This window comes from Pocillopora verrucosa, chromosome 1 (genome assembly GCF_036669915.1).
Source record: "Pocillopora verrucosa isolate sample1 chromosome 1, ASM3666991v2, whole genome shotgun sequence".
In the NCBI taxonomy this organism is placed as follows: domain Eukaryota; kingdom Metazoa; phylum Cnidaria; class Anthozoa; order Scleractinia; family Pocilloporidae; genus Pocillopora; species Pocillopora verrucosa.
Genome location: NC_089312.1, coordinates 21,902,606 through 21,921,055, shown reverse-complemented (window position 1 = coordinate 21,921,055; position 18,450 = coordinate 21,902,606). Strand labels below are relative to the sequence as shown.

The following is an 18,450-nucleotide window of genomic DNA, read 5'->3' as shown; positions in this document are numbered from 1 at the left end:
CTTGATCACTGGGTTTTTGCTTGAGAGTGGGCCTAACTCGCCTTAAAGCGCAGGAAGCTTAACGTCAAGGCTAGCACTTTAACACAGCTCGGGGACTGGATTGGTAGCAAGGGTGGAGAGGAAAGATTTTGGACACCTCAGTCTTTTAGAATTCGTTTCCCAGGGTGAGAGTTGTAAGTTTGAACATGACAACCACGAGTAACCTTTTTCTAATGAATAATGTTTCCTTTATTTTTCGCACAAGTAAACATAATACTGAATGTTTTTTCATTAGTTTTCGTGCAAGAAAAAGTATTATGTTCACTTCTCTAGAAGACAATGTTTGTTTGTGCGATCATCGAATATTTTTCACTGAAGTTGACCCGTTGGCTGGACCTTCCTAGTAAATTAAGTACCCATGACTTCAAACTATCATTTAAAAAAATTCAAGCTGCATTTACCACAGTTAAAACTTCATTTGAGCTGCACACTTGTGAATGAGTAAACAAGTTTTCACATCCTGGTAAAAACATCGCTTAAAGTGGTTTTAAGCACAAGCACCTGTTATTCTCGAGCTGGTTTTGGGCGGAAACAGAAACCTATTTTTCTACGTCCTTTTACAGTTGGGATGTATTCTGCCATTAAGGAGTTGTAGAAACTCAAATAAGGGCTAAGCGTGGCTTAAGTAATCATGGAAGAGGCAGAACATTTAAGTCCCCTTTGTCTCAAAAATACTGTTTACACGTATTTGGTTGTTTTGTTGAAAAATGTCCTGAAGACTAACCTTAACAATATTTGTCTTATACGGTACCAGTGTTTTTTGTAATTTACATTAGTGCACATTTCTTTTTCATGAGATATCGCGATTGAGATGCAACGAAACTCGTACAAAAAAATATCATTAAAGCGCACAGCCCATCTTGAAGGAAACCATGCTTATCCACTATCCTCCTTTACGTTGCTAAATCAGTGAGGACGACGGTTGATGGACAAGTCATTAACCGGATGCAATTTAAAAAGGACGTAAGATTATAATAAGATACATCCATACATATAATAAGATTATAATAAGATTATAAACCATGATCTATACAACAATCTTTTTGTTTACCTCCTAAAACCGTGACAGAGTAGACAAATTGTCCATCATTTCTAAATTATCTGGCCAAGTCCTTTTAAATTCTCTCATTATAGAAATAAGGTCCAAGGAAGACCAACGCTTCTTGAAAATTTCGATGAATGAAGTAAAAAGTTGCGAATCGTTGTCTGCTCTTCTCCGGACGCGACTATAACCAGTTTCCATAAATATTATATGAAGGGTTTCAGGAATTTTACTGATACTTTTCCATCTATGGGAGCTAGCCACGAGTTTTCCAAGATCTGAAATTGATGCCAACTTCTCCTCAATTGTTTCATGAAGGCGTTTGAGAAAAACTTTATGGGCCAAATGGTCAGGACAGATTAAAAATACCGCAATGAAGGTGGTAGGCCCAAAATGTGAAGCCTAAGCATACACTTCAGAGAAGTTGTCGCTTATGAAAAGAAAAGACCACGTTTCATTGAGTCTGAAAGTGTCACAGCGTTTTGGGTATCCCCGCGTTTTAAGTATCCCCGTAACCAAAATGTTATGTTTCTGGTATCCCCTCTGGGGATACTCAGAACACTGACAGTAAATTAAACAAGAGATTGGGACAAGTACACCTGATGCTGAAAATACGCATCTATTTGCGTGAAAAGGTGAACAATTGCCTGAAGTTGCATTCTTTAGCGACAAAAAAACCGATCATTTGCGCGTAAATCAGATTCAATAACGATTCAATAGCTCCTATTTCAAATGTTTTCTCGTTGTTATTGAGATGTTTCATTTTTTTTCAAATACAATTGTACATGCATCATGGCCGAACTAAAACCGAAGTAAGGAGAATGTTCCTCTTCTACAAACGCCTTAGAGTGACTAGGACACTCTCAACGCTTCAAAGACGTTTTATAGCTCTCCTGCCTTAAATACAACCCTGACGGACATGTCTGGAGCTATCTAACTTAAGAAAGCAATTTCTCTGACTTCAAGGAGCAGTATTGAAAGTCCACCACGACTCAACATTGGACGCCATATTACTTGCCCCAATCCCTTGTTTTATTTACTTTTAGCGCTCTGAGTATCCCCAGAGGGAGTAAAAATAAATTAAACAAGAGATTGGGGCAAGCACTCCTTTTCCCTGAAGATCGTGGAGCAGGCAATAAGCTGTCTAAAGGCGGCGATCAAGTCCGACATCTCGCGTCCAGAAATTCAAAGACGCATAGATAACAGCGATGAGGCCAGAGCCAGAGGAATCTCATCAAGAGAGTTTCGAACACAACAACTGCTTAAAGCTCTGCACAGAAACATTGACACTGTGACCGCAGCTAAAAGTGCACAATGGTACTGCTTTATGCAGATATATCTGCCAAGATGTTTGAATAGATAGATTATTGAAGGGTAAACTAAAATTCAGAACAAAATAAATTTGGAACGGCTATTTTTTTTAATTGGAATTCGATATTAATTTGAATATCGAATGTAAGAAACGCTCAATAGTTTGTACAAGCGCATTTAATAATGACTGTCTTAATCATATTTACGCCGTCTAGAAATGCTCTTGAATTGCAAAAAGTGTAATAAAAATGTTAATAATTGGTTTATGCACTATACTGTTTGTATATTGTCTCTATTGACTTTCATGATTGTGTTAATGACTTAAAGATTAGCGCAATTGAAAGTATATTTTTCCCTTTTGTGCGGCAAATGACGCATAAGAATGCCCAAAAACGTAAATGGAATACTGATTAAAATGCAAAAATTATTATTGAATCCGATTTACGCGTAAATGATCGTTTTTTTCTCACTAATGAATGTAACCTCACGCAATTGTTCGCCTTTACATGCAATTCTGCGTGTTCTCTCATTATGATCAGCAAAAGGCGTACTTGTCCCGGTCTCTTGTTTAATTCACTTTTAGCGTTTTGAGTATCCCCAGAACGGATACCGAAAACGCTAGCATTTTGGGTACGGGGATACTTAAAACGCAGGGATACCCAAAATGCTGTGACTGCGGCATTTCAATAAGTTGTGCTCAAACAAGCACAAAATTATTCATCATGGCTTAAAAAAGGAAGGAATTCAAAGACTCCAAGCCAAAATATCGGACAATGGAAAACAATACCCTTTTTCGATGATTTAACATATAATACGAGCGAACATTGCGGTAATTGCTCTTGTTTTTCCTCGCCCCCTACTTGGAGAAATAACATGCAACTCCCAAATATCTCCCGTGTTATGTCAATCCACCGAATTGGGTGCATGTTTATGACCCATTATTTGCAAGCATGAGCAGCTACTGTGTTTGTTAGCAATGCAACCTACGTGACAAAGTGAGTAGCTATCGTGGTTAAAACCAACAGACAGTATTTATCAACCCTCAAATCCAGGAAGATATACAAACACCCGTGTAAAACACATAAGTCGGAAAAGGCAATCAACGATGATCAGAGGAGCACACCTGGGACGCTCCTATTTGATTGGAATCACGTAGTAAAAAACAAGATCACTGCAGCTATAAACACAATTAAAACAGTTGCGAAAAAGAGTCATGAAAATAATTCAGGCTTTAACAGAAATTCCAGATTTTTCCTCTCTATCTTTTAATTGATTAAAATTCCGCAGTTCAAAAAACATTTCCATACAACCTTTTCAACAGAAAAAAAATATAGCTACCCACTAGATAAGATGGTTTTTTTAATTTGGCGGCCATTCTGTGCGCAGTGACTTCCGCAAAATTTGGAAAGCGATAATGTTTATAAATATTGCACCACAAAAATAACATTTTAAATTACCACCAGAAACTGACTTTTTGACGATGGGATATACAAGAGAGACTTAAAAAGTACACAAAGAGAAACAAGGAAGAGGTGAGCGGAAAGATCTTAAAAACACGTCTTTCCATAGTCACTTCCTAGAGTTTGTACAAATTTACCAACCTTGATCTTGGATCCATTTGTCCATGGCATTTAACAAGGCCAACTCTGCATCATTATTCTCCCTTTCAATATCTTCAATCCGCTTAGTTCCCCTTTTAATTTCTTCTCTCAGTTTCGTAATTTCTTCCATTATGGCCTCTAGTTGTTTTCTCAGGAAAAGTTCTTCCTCTTTGAGGTTTGTAATAGATTTCACCCTCAATCTCGAAAGCTGTGAATCAATCCACGGAGGGCCACCTACTTTCCGCACGCTTTCTTCTTCGGGGCTTTTGCTCTTCTCCTGGTCTTCCCCCTCAATCCTCTTTTTCATTTTCTCTAACCAATATCTGATTTCCTTCTCCTTGGCGACCGCATACATTTCCAACTGCTCCCTCTCCTCTATATTCTCCCGCACTAGATACTTCTTTTCCAGATTAGTAAATGGTATTACACCTACTTCGTTTCTTGGGTTTTGATCTTTAAAAAATGTTTCGATCATTTCTGCAGTGCCTTTTTCACTGCTAACATTAACTACCACAACTGCCATGTTGCTGTAGTTTTTCGTGTGACGATCACCGAGTTGCAATTTTTCCACTTGCTCCGAAGACAGCGCAGGACAAAGTGCACGTGGTTTCACTATTGCTAGAATCTCAGCGAGATCGTTCAATTTTAAGGCCTCAAAGCATCCTTTCAACACGCTCACAGTAGTGTAAGGAAAGAAACGTTCAATGGGAAGGAAAGAGAAAGAGAATGAATCACCTTTTAAACCGGAAAAACGGGAGACTTTTTCCATTGCAATAGCGTCAGCCCTAAGCCTTTGATTCAATTCACTTGTGACCAACTGACTGAGATCTTTACAGCAAAGTCTATCTGCCTCTTATGAAATGGAAAAGGAAAATTTAAGATAACAGTAGATAGGACTGTATTGAACAGACCGCAAACACATCAGAAACTGGGTTACGCGCTCAACTCAGTTCTCTTCCACGTAAGCACTACTGAGGAGAGAATCTTTATTTTGCGTTCATGTGAATCGTGCTGCATAAAGCCTGAGTTACGCCGACACTTAAAAAGATTTTCAAATCGACCTTCATGTTTTAAAAGAAGGCTGCTTAACTGAAAAGCTTAAAAGCCAGCCATCACCACCCAGACGGGTGGTGATTTGTGGTCCAAAGGAAAATGAGACGGGGTGCGCGAAGAGCCATCGTTGTAAGTGTACACGTTTCGTACTCCCCTTTTCCTACCATTTGTGCAGAGTCTAAAAGGACAAAGGAGACCTAGGCACTAGCATAATCTCCTCCGGATAACGTCTGTCTCACCTACGCATTACTAGTAGGCCAATCTTCCTCACTACCCAAAAATAGAAAATACTCTTTAACCTCGAGGCGTTCCACTCGACTCAACGTTTTGATTATTTCATGGATTTCCTTGAACGGACGAAATGATAGTATAGTAAAGATCTATTCATTGAATCAGATGTAAAACTAAAATCCCATTAAGCTGTGCACCTGTGAAATTTAGAGACGGAACATTTCTTCCCTACGCTTTTGGTCTCTGTTTTTTAGACCTCGATAGCTCAAAATTGAAATTCTTTCAGAGCTGCTGGTGTCGTTTTTGATGTGCTCCTCCGTAGCTTTCAAAAAATACACTGCATATTAATATGGAGTTTGCATTTATGGATTTTCAAGACTAATGTTTGCTCTTGGGGGCAAGGGGCAAATATTATTAAAAATCAATCCGTTTTTAGAGGGCTAGAGCTTGGGTAAATAAACCGCTAATTTCTTCTGTTTTAATTACGGATACCGCTGCTTGAGTACTCAGAGCACTGTCACTCGCCTCAGTCGTCACACTACGAGTTCCATGGACATCTTCCAGATACTTCTTTACAAGGGAAACCTTCTCCATATTCATTGGCTCGACTTTATTTGGTTCCCACAATCGATGCTCTTCTGGTGCTTTGTTGTCTGAGTAAGAATCACACACATGTTCTATGCGCTTCAGATCGATTTTAAGCTTTCAGGTATGCTGTGATATGTACTCATACACAAATTACATCGTTACCTTCGAGCTCGTAGGGTATTTTCCTGATTTTGGTTTGCTGCCTCTTAGCACTACGATCTCCAAAAACCTTCAAAGAAACTTCTTCAATTTCTTTCTCCATAACTGCCATTCTCTGATTAAATGCTGCCTATATGCGTTTGATCTTTAACATTGACAGTTCCTCCGTGACGCTTGCATACAGAACTGAATCAGAGTTTCTCCGGGTTCGTTCCTCTCGTCTAGTGAGTTTAACTTCTACAGAACAAAACAAAAACAGGCAAACAAGCTAATCACAAGAAAAGGAAGTAGTGTTTGCGTAGACCATGACAACATACTACATCATTACTAAGTGTTATGATCTGAGGAAGAAAGATTTGGTGAAAGCGATCAAAGAGGTGTCAACAGATATGGATTTTTTTGTGGTTAATTTCTCAAAAAAGTTGAAAATATACCATTGTCAGTTATAATTAACACACATCATACTTTATGAAATCCATGGCGTGTGGCTAGTCACAGATTCCCAAAGTTCATATTGCAAAAACATTTTTGAGATTAAAAAAAACTAGCATTGGGAGAAGTCGACAGAAGAAGAAATCTAAAGTAGACTTATTAGGGGTAAAATCTAACTCATAAAAAATTCAGTCAGACATTCTAGAAGAATTCTAGAAGAATTCAGTCAGACATTCTAGAAGGGGGTAAGAGTTAATGCATGTACTCCGATCGTGGATTCATACACCTATGGTTCTAACTATAATTTATGGTTGCGCTGGAGAATGTCAAACGAAACTATATAGTACATAGCACACCGTAGCATGAATTATGGGCCTCTGTACTTTATTGTAACTTTTGACAAATGTATCAATTCACTAGGGAAAGGGCAAGGTTTACGCTGAATTCTAACACGACTGCACTAGTCTCTCACGACCTTTCACTCATCCATCGACTGAACGCTAAAAACGTTTTAACTGACTAAGAAGGGCGGGCGACAGTAACAAGAAATCAACTGTGTAACATACAATACCTTGAGCTCCATTCATCAACTCGAGACAAGCTTTCTGATATTCTTCTCCTTCGATGGTGACATTCACCTCCACATCCTCTCCCTCGGCCAGTTTTCTCATCTCATCAGTGACAAAGAAATCGTAAAGTCGTTTCTGAAGAGTTCCATCCTGGTATAACCTGCACAAGTTTGTAAGCGCTGATAAACTTTCAGCTTGAACTGTGAGGCACACACAGCCATCAGTGATTTGAACCAGGGTTGTACCAGCCGGAAGCACACAGCTCTGTACAGCAGCGACAAGCTGGTCATATGAGGACCAGCCACTCAAGACCTCCGTGGCGGAAACGATTACTAAACCACCAGCAAACAACTTGAATACAGTCTTCATATTTACCACTAGAGGACAACAAGAACGAGTTATAGGCTAAGTACAACTTAAAGGAACAGTGACGGATTAGTTAGCCTCATTTATATAAAAGTTAATGACTGCACATGTTGGCCCAGTTGTTCAAGGGGAAGAGAAGCTATCTCAAAGATAATTTTAACAAAAAGCGCTGTTCTATCCACTGGTGAGAGAAGTATCCAGAGGACAACATTATCCACCCCTGGATCAACTGGAGCATGCACCATATTTGTAGCCTATATCAAAGTCGCGGCAAAGAGCTCCTAACATTTAACAAGATACGGCCTATCTCCAGTGAGTGAATTTCTGACGGATGATGCAAGAACCGCTGCTTGTGCTAGAACATAACAAACAGAAAGTCAGCTGGACAAAATTTACAAGTGAACATAGATGACAGTGGAATAAAAAAAGAATCTCTTAAGCGCGTAGAGAAAATCCTCGCTATCAGTTGACATCTAAACGCGCTGGTCACGTGTAATTTGTACAAGCACTCACCGGCATACCAGGTTTCGTAGCTGCATAAGAGAGCAAAAATCGTAATTGTTGGTGGGGGGCAAATTAATAATTCATCAGAGCCACTTTGTTTGCCAATACAACAACAGAGTTCATTAAATGTACTAATCATGAAATCTCTGGGTTTGCTTTCCGTTATTTTTTTAAGCAGATGAAAAGGAGTCACTGCCTTGGTTGAGGTGTCAAAGATTCACTGTACAGCGCAGATACAACAGTGTCATCTCCAGCTGACTAGAGTACGGAGATACTACTCAAGTAAAAACAATGAGGTGTGAGAGGTTCTAGGCTTAGGGAAGGAGAAAAAAAATGGCGCCGAATGACCGGCAAATCGACTTTTTTCGCCGGCACAAGCAGAATAGATCAATGAATTGAATCTAATTTCTACGGGACCGAAGAACTTTGTCGGATCTACAAAGCAAAATTATGAAGGAAATTTCAAAGGATGTTGGAGAACTAAAATTGTAAATTACAGAAACAGCCTGAAATTTGTTCGAGTTACACATATTCATAACACTGTGGCTAAATGACCGGCAGCCGGTCAAAATTTTTCAATACACGAATGGACCGGCAGTCCTACACATTTGGTAATTTGCAGAATCGAAGGAACTCAGTTAATCCGAACCATCATATAGTTGTCGATTAAGAAGTGACACGCGATCCAAAACACCTTACAAATCATCGACCTCACGCTTCGTTTATCTTGGGCTCAGAGTACGGAACTATAGTTTGGGAAACTTGATGTATTTGGGGAAAACTACTGGTCGAAGCTTTCAAAGCGCGAAATGGCCGGATTGAAAAGCCATACGAATCTCAGACTCAAACTGCCATTTAGACTGGAAGCCATCTTCGAGATAGCGCAACAATTTAATAGATTGGCACTCGGATTTTTAAGGTACCTTCCACTGTAACTAAACATGTGGGCGCTGAATTTGATTTAAAAAAAGTGTTCTTTACGTATCCGTAATAAGCCAGTTCCATCATATTACATAATAAAGTGCCGAAACGCGACAAACTTCGGTACAGCAAAAATGATAAACAAATACCTTTCTTCCTCTCAAACTCATCTTCCTAATTTCTTCGTTCCTCGAACTCTTCCCCTTTCTTAAGTAGATCCTTTTTCTCCGTTTCGGTGAGAATCTCCTTTAAGATATCAAGACGATCAAGACCTAGAATATTCTGGTTTTCTAGTTCCTTGAATAACGAGCGAACATCCTCAATAAGGCCTTCACTTTCTTCAGACAACTTTCCTCTGCAAACTGAGACGAGCCGTTCCAGATCATTGAGTTCGTCGAGCAAACGAATTATCTCCTCGAGCAAAGCGTTGTATTCTTTCCGTTTGTTCTCAAATCTTTTCACTTTACCAAAAATGGACCATTCTCTGACACCTTTTAACAGCTCTTTGATAACCACTAGATTATTAATGCCCAGATTTTGCTGTTCTTCCAATTCCTTAAATAACGATAGCGTATCCTGAATGTTGCCTTCACTTCCAGATGTTAGATACGTTCGACACGTAAACAGAAGAAGATGGATTGGACTAAGTTCGTCAAGTTTTTCACTTATTTCAATCAGTAAATAACTATATTCTATGGCAGACATGTCATGTGTTGACCACACCTCACTTAGAGCAGTCTACTATATTTTGTATTTCAAGACCCGTTCGAACAACTCAAATAGCGCTCCAATTCACTGGTCACGCACATCGAAATTTCTTAGAAAACAGCTCTTGCGCAATGCATAAATCCATTTCGGTACCAGCCTCATGAGTAAATTTTATGAGAAAAGAGGTCAAGTTCCGACGAATGTTACAGGTGATGCAAACAGTTTTGATTTCCTCCTCTAGTTGAATTTTTGTTGACAAGCCTGTATATCCATCAATACTTTGGTTTTATTGGGTGACTAAATGGCGAGAAAGAAGCAAACATCAAATAACTGAAGGGCAAAGTGAAACAGATAAAGGTTATCACGAAGGCGGAAATATTAGCGACGACATTAGAAGCGTCATATCATCGTAGACGATGATGACGTGAGTTCTCTTGATCTGATTGCGCCGACTAAGGGAAAGGGTTCAGCCGGTGTTGTGGTCTAGCCTTGTTTCTGAAATTACATGGCGTCTGTAAAAAGGCCAGGCTAGGTTATGACACGCAGTCTGACCAGAGTGCAAAGTGTTGTAAAAGCTTTCAAAAAAGTATTGAGAGGCGCTTCAAGAATTCTGCTTCATTTTACCTTGATCATGTTGGTGCGCCCGAGAAAAGAAGCTTAAAATTTGAACATAAAGAAGTTATTTAAAATACTAAAATAGCCACTCCTTTACCATCATCTGTAATAGGGAGCTGTAAAATTAACCGCAAATTTCCTCGCTTTGCCTTCGGTTATTTATCATAATTTTTTTTTGAAAGTTGGCTTATTCCCTAGCCTCCCACAGTTCCTATTATATAACGTACTTCTGTAAAAATCTGTCAGAGCTAATCAAATATCTTTAGAAAAATGAAAAAAAAAGAAGAGAATATTGGTAAAACCGATCGGTCATCTTACATTCATAGTAAAAGAACTCAAATGTTCCTAAAGAGCGACTTGATAAAATGTTTTCGAAACCGAGGAGCACTAACAATGGTGGTGTACAGAGTAATGAAAGGAAAAATGCATGCACTAACAAAGCACGTTGGGGAAAAACAAGGACAGCGTGTCAAGGAGAGTGAAGGAGGGGTGAATGTATAAATCGCATGAAAATCAATACAATACCTCAGTTCAATTCAACTTGTTTGCAAAGAATTGTCATCAATTTACTTTTAAATTCTTTGTAGATTCTCACCAATTTAACTTGAAGTTTATGGGTAATTCTACCGAAATCACAATATTCGGGATCATTAGACTAAAAACAAAAATGAGCTTTGCTTAAAATGCGTTTTTCAATCTCGTTAAAGGAACTACTGCCTTTTCCGCAGTTACTAATTTGCACAACAATAAATGCTAGTAACACTTTGCGCTACTTCTTACAAGTCATTTTCTACTGAATAGTGTTGTCGCATTGTTACAAAAATTCTAATTAACCCATCTAAACTAGTTTATAAAGCTGAATTTTGCATCATAATCTGTTCCTACCGAGTATTTTAATATAGTTATCTGATCTATTGTTTATTTGTAAAGATCAGCTTTGAATGCTCGGTTACGTCGTGTAATAAATGTCAGCTTTATGAATTCTGTACCCATTCCACTAACTACCAACCTAAAAAGCTATCGATCAATATCTTACTCATAAGAGGCGACCTCTATAGATACTAGTGGTTTTTCCTTTGCTTGGAGATGCAACGCAGCGGGCAAAGTGTCGAAGTGGACGAAAGATGTAAATGACAGTAAAGAGAAAACTGTCTTGCGTGCGCGCATGCTCGAGTTCATTCTAGTTTCGCGCTATGATACCTCTGCAACTCTACTGCTCAGCTCTGAGTAAGAGGCAACATTGACTCAAACCACTGAGAGAATAATTACAACCAAAAAAAAACGTTTTGATAATATTCCCTTGAAAGGAGATTCAGGTATATTCCTTTTCCAGGTATCATTCGTCGTGCTTTTGCAAACAAATTTGCCCGCAACTACATGATGAACATCTTTGAATGTAAATAGCATTTCCTCCCTAATATAGGAAAAAAACTTTGAATAACTCTGATACTTGAAAACAAGAAAAATACAACTATGGGATGGCGCGTGGTATTCTGTTAGGCACCAGTAATTATTTATCAGCCTGGGAAGATTAATTTACTACTCTTTTTTTAAAGGAAACGGATTGGGGATCGGTCAACTGACTGCCAATGAAGAGGGGGTCATATGAATACGACAGAGCCTCGAGGGGGGATCAGGTAAATTTCATTGTGACACAACAAAGAATCCTCTTACCCCCCCCCCCCCCCATCCCCTAGGCGATAGATAATGATCGGATGACTGGTCCCTTATTAGTTGTTGATAATGTTTCTTATTTCAAATAGTGTCTCGTTTAATTCACATATGATTAGCGTCGCTCGAGCTCCTGTTCTTTCCTTTTCTCAAAACTTGGAAGAGTAGAAAGATTGCTTCGGATGTCATTCATACCTCGATCAAAAGCTAGTTCCGGACATGTTCTTAATAATTCTCTCATCATTGAGACGACATCCACTTTGTGGTATCGCTTGATGAAAATGTCAATCATCGAATTGAAGATCGAGGAGGTAATTGGTATTAATGGAGAACCAACAGATAGCATCTCAGGAACCTTACGAACGATTTTCCCCCTTGGAGCACCAACCACGATTTTCGTGTGATATGGAAGCGATGACAACTTGGACGCCACACATTCTGATAAAACATCATAATCGTAAATTGATTTCTCTTCATCGATGATGAAAGCTAGAAAAATCGCGGTGAATTTCTCTGTTGAACGAAAATAACAACAAAATATAAATAAAAAGAACAGAGACTAAGAAAAGCAAGCAATTGTTGACGAAGATAAGCCGATAAGCTTGTCTCAATACGAATTTGTGTCACTGACAAATAGTTTATGCATAATCTTTCTCTCCTTGCCCTGGACAAAGGGGTGTTAAGGTGATTCCTCAGTATCGCACTGCGCATTCTGTACTGCGCATAGGAATCACGTAATCAGGCTAATAAGCGCGTGCATTGTGACAACATGGTATTCTTTTTTAATTAATAGACCAGGTAAAAAGGTACGACAGCCTTTAGCTCTTGAACGAGCACTGTGACCAATATTTTCTATTACGTAATTTTGGCGTACAAATTATCCCCTTTAAATTGGGGCATTAACAAAAAATTATTCGAAGGGAAAAAAAGATGGTTAAAATTATGCAAATTATGACCTTGAAAGGAACGGCTCGGGGAACTTTTTGAGTCGGTGTCGTTTAAATTTGCGCGTTTTTCTCCACAAACTATATATCAAATTGATCCATACGCTCGAGACTTTCTACCTATCGAATTTTTCAAGTGTTACTTTAAAAACCATTGTTTTCAGCTGCAGCAAAACGTACTGTGAACCGATGAAATGACGCGCGCGATTAGTGTCAGAACAGGCACAAATGGGGTAAGTTTGGTTCATCATATCTCTTAAACAAGCCCCTTTATTAATTTAATTTTTCGAAACAGACATTGGTGAGGGACATTTGAGGAAAGTTTAAAAAAAATTGTTCGACATCTTATTTTTATCAGGAAACATCTTGACTGAGCCAGTGAGAAATGAAGATGGAATTAAAATCAATGCTAGTTAAAATTCATTTTACGCCGTTCTTTTGGTTCCTGTGACTTTGGCGAAATGATAACGAAACGAGATCACATGTCATGTCATGAAGATTATTTCGAGGGTCAATTCCTCAGCTGATATTGTTTCGTATCCTTCAAACTGCTCTCAGATGAGTGAGCCTCAAGGTTTGTTTCTTTTGTGTTTCAAACCTTGATATAATTAACTATTTCACACAATCGATACTCTGTTATGCATAGAAAGAGGTTTACAACCAACCTTGATTCTGAATCCAGTTGTCCATTGTAGACGTTATGATCGTCTTAGTCTCCTTATTCTCTTTCAGTTGCTCCTCCACAAGCAGTTCGTTCATCTCCATTTCTTTTTCAAGCCGTGCGACATCAAAATTTATCTGAGAGACCAAATTACCCCTTCTACGTTTTGTGGTTGTAAACGGAAAATTTTCCCTTTTTTTTACCTTCTCGCTTTGTAGTTTCCAATGCATTTGCTCCTCGCGTAGTCGTTTCAAACGCTTTTGTTCCTGTTTCAAATCCTTCAGTTCCTTAAGCTTTTCTTCCGACCTAGAAGATCTAATTACAGTGACATCGTTCTGTGAATTTAATTCTTTAAAAAATTCCTCAGTCTTTTGATTGAGGTCTTTGTCCGCACTGTCATTCACTACCAGTACTACCACATTGTTGTGAGATTTTGTGGGAATATTACCAATGCGTAACGTCTCAACTTCTCTAGAGGAAAGGACAGGACGAAGTGAACTTGTTTTCAACGCCTTCTCCAGAAGGTCAACAAGATCATACATTTGAAGTGCCTCGAAACATTGTCTCATTAGGTCAACAGGAGTGTTTGGAAAGCTATGTGCAATATGCCTCATACAAGAAACATAACTGGAAGGTCTAAAGTCCACTTTAAGACCAAAAAATCGAAAAACCCTATCCAACGCAACTTTATCTGCAGAAAGTTTCCGATCCATTTCATGTAATGACCCTTCCCCCAGATCTTTAACGCAAAGTGTACTGGAATCTGAATAATGTTAAAAGGAAAAAATAACGATTAGAAACATTTGATTACATTGAATTTCTCCACAAAGGCCACCTTTGGGACCGAGAAGAGCGACCTTTGACGGACGGATTGTTTCCATAATGGATGGCGTGTGATGTAGCATTTTCTGATGGATGAGACATATTTTTTTTATGTTTGGGCAGAAAATGTCCACAAAAGAAAACGAGTAATGAAGCAGTTTTTAAAATGTTCACCTTTGTTGTTGGAAACATTTGTGTTGTCTGCCTAAGCGAATCACCACGCAGTGTAATGTTCGTCTGCCGGTGATTAAACAGTCGTTGTCGAGTGATTATTTTGGCTGCATGAACGACCTAAATGGCTGTCGACGGGGTGAAAAGGGGGCCACATCTTTTCAGAAGAGAACACTTTTTGTAAAGGCAATGATTACGGTAATGGACCGTACCTTATGTTGGTCTTCTTATAGGTTTATTTTCATTGGATAAACGAAAAGCAATATTGATGTTCTCTTTTGCAGCTCGAGTGCTACACCCAAAACTGCGTGTAAATCAAAATGAAAACAAAAATGAAAATACCTCTTTCTTCTTCAAACGCAAATTTGGATTTGACTTCTCGCAATAAGCTGTGATTGACAACCCTCTTCCTTTCCTTTGCTCTTTGCAACGAGTCATCGTTAACATTGTTTCATTAAAAATAACAACCGAAACGACAGTTAAATCAGTTTTACCTCTCACATCTTCTGTTTCCTCTTCGGACACAGCAGTGCGTGCTCCCAAACCACTGTCACTTGCTTCAGTCGTCAAGCTATATGTCTCTTGCACATTTTCTATATACCTCTGTACAAGATCCATTTTTTCTGCGCCCATAAATTTCATTGTTTGTTTACTCTCGCGTCTTTCTGATCCTTCCATCTTTAAAATGTCTTTCTCCATTGTCGTGGGGCCCCATGGTTTGTAATCTAAGACAGATTACCTCACAGTTAGAGCCGTGATAACTATGGTAATAATGATGATAATAATAATAATAAATATAATAATAATAACAATAATAATAATAATAATAATAATAACAATAATAATAATAATAATAATAACAATAATAATGTGTAATGAGGGAACCAAACTCGCCAAGGCGGTTTTCAGTGGTGATCTACGTTTTCATTTTTTTGGGAACTCGGTAACATAACAATCAAAACGAAATGCCGAGGATGGTAATTCATGACAACGGAAAAACATAAAACAACCAGACAAACGAACAAACAACAACACCTTAGTCCTATAGTGTTGAATTCACAATCAGTTCTTACCAAAACTTTCATCGTATGATCCTAAAGGTGCGATGTCCACTTTTTCCAAAGAGTGCGATCCCAAATTCTGGTTTTTTTCCTCCAGAAGTGTAATTCTGTTGTGGAGATATTTTAATTCAGTTTCTAGACATTCAAGCCTTGACAATGGTAATTCTTTTGCGTTGAAATACACAGCTGAATCAGAGTTTCGCCGTTTTCTTTCAACACTGTCAATCGTTGCACCTCCTAAAAGTAGTAGAATAAAAATCAATAATGGTAACTTTAAAACTTATATTATTAGCACGATAACTTTGACTTCAAATGAACGCACTATAAATAATCAGAAGGAACGGATAAAAACTTTAGTTAAATTGCTGAAAAATGGTGCCAGTATCTTATTTCGGACTTGCAAGATTAAGGGTGGTAAGGTTGACAATCTATTTGGTGAACAGCCACAAATACATTAATATGCGGAAACGAAAAAAGATATGCATCAAGGAACACTTAACACGATCCGAATGGAAATCCGGGCTCATAAATTCGCTAAAAAATGAGTCAAACATAGCAATGCAAGGTCACCTTGGGCCCCTTGTATGAGCTCGACACAAGCTTTCTGATATTCGCCTTCATCGATGGTGACATTCACCTCCACATCCTCTCCATCGGCGAGTTCTCTCACCTCATCAGTGACAAAGAAATCGTGCAGATGTTTTTGAAGGGTTCCATCCTGATACAACTTCCACAAAAGTTTAAGAGCTGATAAACTTTCGGCTTGAACTGTGAGGCACACACAGCCATCTGTGATTTGAACCAGCCTTGTGCCGGCTGGAAGCACACAGGTTTGTACGGCTGCAACCAGCTGATCAAATGAGGACCAACGACTCAAAACCTCCATGGCAGAGACGACTGTAAGGCCGCCAGCAACTACTTTGAATACTGTTTTAATGTTCACCACTGAAAATAATAAAAATATATATATATGTTTTGTGATATGACTCATTCTACAAAGGATGGTGGTGTTGTTTTTCCAACTAATTCGAGCCGCAAAAAAGAATGCGGTTTCACGTTGACTCTTTGTTGGAGCCAAGAATTTTAGATAATGGCCCTGTCCTCTACTCCCTTATTGTCTTAAACTGTCGCGTCCAAGGTACAGGGTGAGCCCTTTTAAGAGAATTTACCAAAAAATTTTGTTACTGGCTTACCTCCTACCAATGTGCTTCTGACGGATGACATAAGAGCAGCTCTTTGTGCTATATAAATGGAACAACAGGTGTCAGTCAGTTTAGTGAACTACAACTCTATCAAAGAAAGCTGTCTCAGGTTCTTTCTCTCTTTCATGAGATTTACATTAAGAGTGCTTAGTAACTAAGTCAACTGCACCGTTAAATAAGCCCACTTGAAGGTTAAGGACAAGGATCTCAAGATAGTCGGTAACCTACTCAAGGAGGGATACTAAAACAAAACAGTTCTTTAGGAGGTAAATATTGTGGTGGAAAGCTCCCCTGCCAGTCCTCTGAGTTAATAACATGATTTTTCATATCACATGTGGCATATCTCCCTACTTTCTCGAGGCTAAAACTCAGAGGATTTACAGCCTCCTACGAGATGATGTCAAAGACAACCAGCCTACACACTTCAACATTCCTTAGGAAAGGATAAGGTAAAAGAAGCTGGGAAGAGGGTTGTATACGCCTCGACAGATAAACCCTACCTGCAACCTTCCTTTCTATTTTACACTGCAGGTAGGATCGTAAATAATTTTGTTTGTTAAGGATCAAACTGACCTTCACATCTATCACAGAGATAAGTTGTTTTAAGCATTGCCCTCAAAGTTCTGATGCTCGTTTTTAAATTTCACACTTAAAATAGGGTTAATTCTTTTTATTAATTTATTAGAATTGTATGCCGTAGAATTTCATCTTATGCAGACAATTGATTGTCTGATAGCAAAGAGAAACGTGAGCCCAACGAAGCGATTAATTTCGTATTATCAACTTCTACTAATTGGTAAACAAAAATTTCGAGAGCTGAGTAAGTGAAACATGTCCACTAACACACGAAACAAACGCGAGACTTTCAGACCAGACTGTTATGCGTCTACAAAAAGAATCAACCTGTCTCTCATGTTTTGCCGCATTTCTTTGCGGTATTGTTTCCCTATAACCGAAGATTAATTGGTTGCTCTACTTGAACATTTCATTCCGTCGCTCGAACCTGGATGATGTTCAGCTTGTAGAGGACAAGAGCGCAACAAATACTAGGGACTTTTTCTACTTTTTATAGAGAACATATATAAAAGTTATTGTTGACCATTAAAAACAGAGATTGAAATACCTTTCCTCGCTTCGGATTTATCTTCCAGATTTCTTCGTTCTTCGAACTCTTCGAGTTCCTTCAAAAGCTCGTTTGACTCTGTTTCAGCTAGAATGTTCTTTACAACATCGAGATAGTCAATCTCAAGATTGTCTTGATTCTCCAGTTCTCTAAACAGCGAGCGAACATCATGAATGTTGCCTTCACTCCCTTCGCGAACACTTCCCCTGCATATCGCGATCAGTCGTTCCAGATCATTGAGCGCGTCGAGTGAAGAAATAACCTTTTCAAGCAAGGCCTTGTATTCCTTTCTTTTGCGCTCGAATTTCTCCACTTTTTCAAGAAGAGCCCAGTCTTCGACACCTCTTAACAGCCTTTTCATTAGCTGGAGGTGATCAATTCCTAAGTTGTTATTTTCCTCCAACTCTTTACATAACGACAGAGTATCGTGGATGTTGCCTTCGCTGCCAGGCGCCAGCTTCCCTCTGCACATGAACAGAAGGTCATCGAGTGCAATCAGTTCGTCAAATTTCCGGCTTATTGCGAGGAGTAAGTTATTGTATTCAGTGGCAGACATACTAAATCTATGACCGTAGGAATTCTCTCTTTCTATTTGCAAAAGGCTTTATAATCCCGTAACTGGTTTTTCTTTATGGATCCAACATGGCGGATACAAG

The 18,450-nt window shown here is 38.8% G+C and overlaps 2 protein-coding genes and 1 non-coding gene across 3 annotated transcripts; all 3 read right to left on the bottom strand.

Annotated features, from left to right (window-relative positions):
- Positions 1 to 1,049: 1,049 nt before the first annotated feature.
- LOC136280157 (uncharacterized) lies at positions 1,050 to 5,877 on the bottom strand. The gene is made up of 3 exons (XM_066164885.1): positions 5,739 to 5,877; positions 3,988 to 4,845; positions 1,050 to 1,464 (listed from the first exon to the last, which is right to left on the bottom strand). The coding sequence occupies exons 1-3, from the start codon at positions 5,875 to 5,877 to the stop codon at positions 1,094 to 1,096; spliced, it is 1,368 nt and encodes a 455-aa protein (XP_066020982.1). The 3' UTR covers positions 1,050 to 1,093.
- A 277-nt stretch (positions 5,878 to 6,154) lies between these two features.
- LOC131782725 (uncharacterized) lies at positions 6,155 to 9,591 on the bottom strand. Its single transcript, XR_010716613.1, has 4 exons — positions 8,966 to 9,591; positions 7,701 to 7,746; positions 7,000 to 7,404; positions 6,155 to 6,245 (listed from the first exon to the last, which is right to left on the bottom strand). It is a non-coding gene; the product is annotated as an uncharacterized protein (transcript).
- Positions 9,592 to 10,702: 1,111 nt separating this feature from the next.
- On the bottom strand, positions 10,703 to 18,444 carry LOC131782731 (uncharacterized). Its single transcript, XM_066164877.1, has 7 exons — positions 17,795 to 18,444; positions 16,663 to 16,710; positions 16,040 to 16,414; positions 15,482 to 15,706; positions 14,903 to 15,133; positions 13,420 to 14,178; positions 10,703 to 12,323 (listed from the first exon to the last, which is right to left on the bottom strand). The coding sequence occupies exons 1-7, from the start codon at positions 18,348 to 18,350 to the stop codon at positions 11,926 to 11,928; spliced, it is 2,592 nt and encodes an 863-aa protein (XP_066020974.1). The 5' UTR covers positions 18,351 to 18,444; the 3' UTR covers positions 10,703 to 11,925.
- Positions 18,445 to 18,450: the final 6 nt, after the last annotated feature.